The sequence below is a fragment of the Neomonachus schauinslandi genome, chromosome 11, assembly GCF_002201575.2.
Source record: "Neomonachus schauinslandi chromosome 11, ASM220157v2, whole genome shotgun sequence".
In the NCBI taxonomy this organism is placed as follows: Eukaryota; Metazoa; Chordata; class Mammalia; order Carnivora; family Phocidae; genus Neomonachus; species Neomonachus schauinslandi.
The window spans coordinates 39,277,874-39,285,541 of NC_058413.1; the positions used below are offsets into that span (position 1 = coordinate 39,277,874).

The 7,668-nt window shown below is 41.6% G+C and overlaps 1 protein-coding gene across 1 annotated transcript in view; it reads left to right on the plus strand.

Moving 5' to 3' along the window:
• Positions 1-7,524, plus strand: part of HPS5 (HPS5 biogenesis of lysosomal organelles complex 2 subunit 2) — a 47,077-nt gene extending 39,553 nt beyond the window's left edge. The window contains exons 20-23 of the mRNA XM_044919243.1: positions 291-404; positions 1,697-1,803; positions 4,499-4,763; positions 6,587-7,524. Coding sequence (XP_044775178.1) covers positions 291-404; positions 1,697-1,803; positions 4,499-4,763; positions 6,587-6,647 — 547 coding nt within the window. The 3' untranslated portion in view covers positions 6,648-7,524. The remainder of the gene's footprint in view (positions 1-290; positions 405-1,696; positions 1,804-4,498; positions 4,764-6,586) is intronic.
• Positions 7,525-7,668: the final 144 nt, after the last annotated feature.

Below are 7,668 nucleotides of genomic sequence, written 5' to 3' on the forward strand. Positions count from 1 at the left end.
CCTGCTTCTCCCTCTGCCTGCTCTGCCTGCCCCTTGCCCTGTTTGTGCGCGCGGTCTCTCTCCCTGACAAATAAAGAGCTTTAAAAAAAAAATAGAATAAAAAATAAACAGGTATTTGTATAGGAAAAATAGCTATTTTTAATTTTTCAAAAGGCAAGTAGAAATGTTTAAAAAATACAATAGTAATGGCACAAATAAAATTAAACTCTGTTCTTACCTATTAGATGACGAATAAACATTTTGTAGAATGTATTTCCTATTCCATTTACTGAGAGCTTTTCATTTCACAGGCCTCATTCACACTTGTGTTCGTGGGGTTATAGCCAGCTGATGCTTCATCTCATTAAACTACCTGCAGATTTTACAACCAAAGAGAAAATGACTGACATCTGTAAGTCTCATGGGTAAGTGAGAATTTTTTAGAAGCTGAAGTTAAGATTTGAATCATCTTAGTTAATAGCTCTGTAGCAAAGGACTTGAGTTGGTATGCTTTATCATTTGGGAATTCTCTTTACTATGGAAAAGTACCTTTTGTTTTAAGTGATAGTAGAGTAAACATCTTTTTAAATTTTGTGCGTATTTTTTCTTTGTGTAGAAGAGACGGCCCTTGCTAATTCCTCTCTCCCCCTGGTCCTTAGTAGCTAGCCCCAGTTCTCAGGCACTGAGGTGGTATTTAATTAAGCACCAGACTGTGTGATAAGTTACAATTGATGCAGGGTTCTCAAGAAGGGAGAGATCAGAATGTGCTCAGTAGAAGTGCTGGTGAAGGACTTCAGGAGGAGGTGAGACTTTGGAGGTGAAAGCCCTGAAGGCTGGACAGGATTTGTACTGATAAAGGAGCCCAAGAGGAGGGCAGGGCAGGTGAGAGAAACATCAGGAGCAGGAGAAACTGACATTGCTTTTTGTCTGGACCACGTATCAGTTCTTTACTGCTTGGCCGTGTTACCTTACGGCTCCACCTGGATTATCATCTTCTGGAGCTAGGGACCTGTGTCTTCCTTTTTCCTCATAATGCCTCAATTCGTGGTAGGTACTTGATACATATTTGTTCATTGATAATAAGAGATGAGACTAGTCGGGTGTGGTGGGTGATGAGATCATGTAGGACCTTGAAAGCTCATCAGAAGAATTTAGCTATCAGTAGAGACCTTTTAGACTTTGGGGTACAAAAATGACATGATAAAAATGGAGCTTTCTGGAGATCATTTCTGGTGTCATACATGAGAAAGAAATGGGACATTCTGAAGGAAAATGTAGTGAGACTTAAAGACAATGGGTATAGCAAATGAAGGAGGGCGAAGAGTCAAGGAAAACTTCCATAGTTTGCATATTTGGGGAAGAAATCTGAAAGTTTATAAAGTATTTAAGGTTACATATTTCATAATTGGTGCTTGGCCTCAAATGTCAGTATTTATCTCTAGCTTTTATTCTTTTTTTTTCTTGAACACTCCAGATTGGGCTGTCTAATAGAACTGTCTATGATAATGGAAATATTCTACTACATCGTCCAATATGGTAGCCACTAGCCACTTAGGCTATTGAAAGCTTGAAATATGGATTGGTCAGCTGAAGAACTTTTTACTTAATTTAAATTTAAGTAGCCACATGTGGCTAGCATCTACTATATTGGACAGCACAGCTCCAGATAAATTCACTGTTTTGATTCCTTTCTTCCACTTTGTTCTCTAAATTAAAGTTTCTGGCCTGGATATCTTTCTCTTTGTTTGGAGCTGGAAAGAAGAAGAGAGGCCTTCACCAACATCGTGTGCCTAAATGATATGAGCCTGATGGAAGGGGACAATGGTATGTAAATCCCAACTGGTTAGTCTTGGTTGTCGTATTTTAGAAGTCACTGCAGACTTTTCAATAAAGAAATTTGGTGAACATTGTGATGATCCTGTATGTAATTCTATAATTCTAGCTAGCTGTCAGATTTGTGGAGGTTTGTTTTTTTTGTTGTTTTTTTTTAAGATTTGATTGGAGAGAGAGTGAGTGAGAGAGAGCAGGAGCAAGGGGAGGGGCAGAGGGAGAGGGAGAAGCAGGCTTCCCGCTGAGCAGGGAGCCCGATGCAGGACTCAATCCCAGGGCCCTGGGACTATGACCCAAGCCGAAGGCAGACATTTAACCAACTGAGCCACCCAGGCGTCCTAGAGGTTTGTTTTTTTGTTGTTGTTTGTTTGTTTGTTTTGTTCGTTTATCTACACCACCTAGTATATTATGAAATCATAATAACTTTTCTATTAACGAATGCTTACTGTGCGTTAGGCACTATGCTAGGTCCTTTTTCGTTTGCCGTTTAAATGAGATAACAAGCCGTTGGCGTAGTTCCTGTTATTTCTGTTTTACAGAAGTTATAACTGAGGCCTAGAGGAAGGAGAGTCAGTTTCCCCAAAGCCATACCACTGGTGGAGCAGGTGTTCAGACCCAGGTCTGACTCTCTCTAAAGTTTGTGTTCAGATTCTTCTCTCAGCACTAGGCTTTTACACAGCCAAAAGTTAGGTATCATCAAAATGAACTTAAAGTGGAGTGGCAGTCAGCTTTTCCTAAGCCTTCACAGGTATTTAGATAATTAAAAAAAATTTGGGGGGCGCCTGGGTGGCTCAGTCGCTAAGCGTCTGCCTTCGGCTCAGGTCATGATCCCAGGGTCCTGGGATCGAGTCCCACATCGGGCTCCCTGCTCGGTGGGAAGCCTGCTTCTCCCTCTTCCACTCCCCCTGCTTGTGTTCCTGCTCTCGCTCTCTCTCGCTCTGTCAAATAAATAAATAAAATCTTTAAAAAAAAAAAAAATTTTTTTTTTTAAAATTTTCATCAATCCAACACAGATAAAATGCTAATCAGAAGGCCACGCTTTGACACACTGATATCTGAGGCCTGAGACTCTGTCTTGGCTGTTCTGTAGTGTTGCTTTATTCGTCTCAGTGCAAAGATGCCAAGTGCGTGACATCGGGTCCTTTATTCAGCAGTGTGACCTACAGCCTGTTCAGCCCTGTTGGTGTAGGAGAGGGAAAGTTCGAACAGGGCAGGGAAGCCAGTTGACTGGCAAGTGTTAGCTTCTGATGTCCCAACTATTGCAAAAATTACTGAGATCATCTGTTTCAGAAATGAAGAAGAGGGCCAGGTGGTTCTGCCGGACTAGAGCTGTAGACATGGATACGCTCCTGAAAAATAAGCAGAATAGTTAAGATAGACATGGTTTCTATTTTTCAAGTTACAACACGATGTTTATTGTAATAGATAAAAACTGAAAATTCAGGAAGCATAAAGAAAATAAGTATCACTTAAAATCTTTTCTGCCCAGATAGTCTGAATATTTTGTTAAAGTAATAATAGCAGCTGTTCTTACCCTTGGTATATTAAATGGGGGTCTTTTCTAGACACTTCTGTTTCCCCATAACTCATATTAATCACTCTTCAAGGCATGTTGGTTTTACTGCCAAATGTAGATCTCTTACCTGTGTACTTACTTTTGCTCCACCACCAGCTCCGGTCCTAGCTACTTGCCTAGATGGCTGCAGTAACCTCAGAATTAGTCGTCTGGTTTCCATTCTCTCCCACCTTTAATCCATTTGCCCTAGAGCAGCCAGAAGCATTCTTTTACAAAAATTGGGTGATGTGGCTCTCCTCCTTGAAGCCCCTTACGTGGAATTCAGAATAAAATCCGGGCCTTTGTGCACTGTAGGCCTTTCTTTGAGTTCCTTGAATTCAAGTTCTGTCCTGTCTCAAGTGACCTTCCATGTTTCCTTTGTCGGAAATGCAGGCTCCTTCACCTTCCGTTCCTGACGCCCTGCCACCTCAAGCTGCCCGTACGTGAGCCACAGGCACGTGCTGTCTAAGCTTGCCTGGTCTTTAAACTCTCTGCTTACCTGTCCCATCCCTTCTCAGATCCTCCCCCAAACCTGCCATTCTCTCTAATGGTTCCCTGATCTTTTTTTTTTTTTGTAATACTCCATTTATTTTTCAGAGAGAGAGAGCACAAGCAGGGGGAGTGGCAGGCAGAGGGAGAAGCAGGCTCCCCCCGAGCAAAGAGCCCGATGTGGGACTCGAGACCTGAGCTGAAGGCAGATGCTTAAGGACTGAGCCACCCAGGCACCCCGGTTCCCTGCTTTTTATCGCACCTAGCCCAGTTTATACGTACTGATTTATTTCTGTGTTTATCTAAGGTTCTGCCCCCTTTACTAGACTGTGAGCTCCACAAGAGTGCAGGGCTCATCATGTCTGGTTGGTCCCTCACTGCACCTTGGGTGCCTAGCCTAGACTATACCTGGGAAATTCCTGAGTGAGCAAGTGAATGAAGAATTTTGGAACTAATTTTGTGACTTCTCCTTATCATTATTTATTCAGCAAATGTTCAGAAAGCAACTTGGTGTTAGGATGATGAGGTACGTTCTTAGGTTTTGGTATTAAACGTTTTCACGAGCGGTTTTGACCATCTCCTATACACAGGCAGAGTTCTAAGGGCCATTAGAGCCGACGTGTGTGTTTCTGTATGTGTGCGTAGGTTGGATCCCAGAGACTGTGGAGGAATGGAAGCTTCTCCTACATCTCGTACAGAACAAGAGCACGAACCCCCAGAAGTCACCAAATGGAAACTTCAGTGATGGGCCTCCCCCCATCAACGTGGAGAATGTGGCACTCCTGTTAGCTAAGGCCATGGGCCCAGATCGGGCCTGGTCACTGCTACAGGAATGTGGTTTGACCCTGGAGCTGTCAGAGAGGTTTACCAGAACCTGCGATATCCTAAGGATTGCTGAGAAAAGGCAGAGGTAATGCTTGTCGTGCCCTTTCCACAGGGGCTTGGGGAACGTAGATGCTCACAGATTTTCAGAAGGGGGGTGGGGCTTTTAGAGATCATGCAGCCCCAGCCGGTCACTAACAGCTGAGGGGCCTGAGACTCATCTGCTGATGAAGGCGATTGAGGGATGAGCCTCAAGTAATGTGTTTCACAGTCATGACCGAGACACTGTGCAGATCAGTGTGAATACCCAAAGTTGACATGTACTAGTTCTCGAAGACAGTTACTAGTACCAAATGTCAAATTGTCTCAGGACTTTTTTGGTTTTTGTTTTCATCGTGGTAAAATACAGGTACCGTAAAATTTACCATCTTAACCATTTTTAAGTGTTTGGTTCAGTAGTGTTAAGTATATCCGTATCATCTTGCAAAACTTCAACTTTACGCATTAAACAACTCCTCATTACCCCCTCCGTGCAGCTTCTGGCAACCACCTGTCTGCCCTCTGTCTCTAATTTTGACTGCAGTAGTCTCCCCTTATCCGAGGGGGATATGTTCCCCAAGACCCCCAGCGGATACCTGAAACCATGGATTTACTGAACCCATATATGTACTATGTTGTTTCCTATACGTGCATACCTATGATGAAGTTTAATTTGTAAACTAGACACAGTAAGAGATTAATAATAACTAATAAAATAGAACAGGTAAGACAGCATACCGTAATAAAGGTTATGTGAATGTGGTCTTTCTCTCTCTCTCCATTCCTCTCTCTCTGTCTTTCGAAATATCTTACTGTACCGTACTCACCCCTCTTCTTGTGATGGTGTGAGATGATAAAATGCCCATGTGATGAGATGAACTGAGGTGAACGACATAGGCATTGCGACGTAGTGTTAGGCTATTCCTAACTTTCCGATGATATATCAGAAGGAGGATCATTTGCTTCTGGACCATGGTTGACCATGGGTATCTGAAACCATAGAAAACAAAACTGTGGATAAGAGAGGACTACTGTATTTTAAGTATCTTACATAAGTGGATTCACATGGTGCTTGTCTTTTTGTGACTGGCTCTTATTTCACTTAGCATAATGTTTTCAAGGTTCATTCACATTACAGCATGTGCCAGAATTTGCTTCCCTTTGAGGGTTGAATAATACTCCATTGTGTGGATAGACCACGTTTTGTTTATCCATTCATCTGTCTTATGGACGCTTGGGATGCTTCTGCCTCGTGGCTATTATGAGTAATGCTGCTCTGAACACGGATATACGAATGTCTCTTTGAGACCCTGCTTCTAATTCTTTGGGGTGTGTACCCAGAAGTGGAATTGCTAGAACACATGGAATTCTATTTTTAACTTTTTGAGGCGCTGTCATACTGTTTTCCATAAGGGTCACACCATGGTCCGTTCCCACCAGTACTGCGCAGGTGCTCCGTTTTCTCCATATTCTCACCAACACTAGTTATTTTCTTTTTGACAGTAGCCGTCCCTAATGGGCATGAGGTGAGAAGTCACTGTGGTTTTTATGTGCATTTCCCTAATGATTAATGATGTTGAGGATCTTTTCATACACTTGCTGGCTGTTTGTATATCATCTTTGGAGACCTGTCTCTTCATGTCCATTTGCCCATTTTTTAATTGCATTGTTTTTTTGATGTATGAATTTTTTGTATATTCTGGATATTAACCCTTTATCAGATACATGATTCACTCCGTTGACTGTGTCTTTTGATGCCCAGACTCAGTCAGTTTTTTGAATCCTTTAATTCTTTGTGGGTTTTAAAAAGCTTTTTATAAAGAAAAAACGATGAAAACTAAGTGCACCTGTTCCTTTTCTTTCGGATTTCAGAGCCTTGATACAAAGCATGCTTGAAAAATGTGATCGGTTTCTCTGGTCTCAGCAGGCCTAGTGGAAGAAGATTCGGCAAATGTCACAATGTTTTGAGAAAAACTGAACCATGCTCCTGAACCTCCTGAGTGCATTTGCTGTTGAAGGAAAGGTACCGCCTGAAAACCCTGCCACGTTACCGGGGGTACTTTAGTCAGTGTCTATAACTTCTGCATTTGTGGCTCTATCTGTGACCTCGGTGTTTGTCAACCACGGTTGAATTTTGACAGGAATCAGGCCTTGTTTGCTGAAATGAAGTGCTCTGGAATCAGAATTTGAAAGTTCACAGCCATGCAGGCCTTATTCTGAACTGCAGTATTATTTTCTCCTTGCTAGTGGATTGGGGGAATTATTGTGACTCATGTAGAGAGCAGAAGTTTCTCATCCTGGTTGCATGAAGACAGATAAAATAACTGACAGGAGTTGAATTCCTTTTATATCTTATCTGGAATAGTTGAGAAATTACTGAAATAAGACCTAGCGGAATGGAATTAGCACATCAAATAAGTGAAACACTGAAAATTCAGATGAGATATTTACATGGAATGACCCCATATTTAAATTGAGCTAATTGAAAATATATTTTTTTCTCAGTATTTGACTTTTTCTAATCTGAACCTGTATGCAAATGACTAATTTATGACTGGAAGTGTTTTATCTCTAATCTTTCCTAAACAGTGGTCCAAAGGAATCATGCACTTTTTTAAAAACTATTTTTTAAAAGCCATAATAAAGGAAAGCTAAGTACTAACAAACACTGTAGTAGGCGCTTGTGCCAGGTACTAGAATGCCTTCCTCAGGCTCCTGTACATTTACATAGCATGTTACATTAATAATAAATGTGAAATCTGTTTTTATTTGAAGAGACCTGTATCTATTGACATAAATAAACTCAATAAACACGAGTTTATTGTGAACAATTTGCGGGAAGGTGTGGGGTAAACTCAGTGTGGAGTAAGAAAAGCGTTGGATACGTTGAATGATTCACTTCTTTTTTTCATTCGTAACACAGCCAGAGAGCTACAGACAGAAATGGCTGTCAT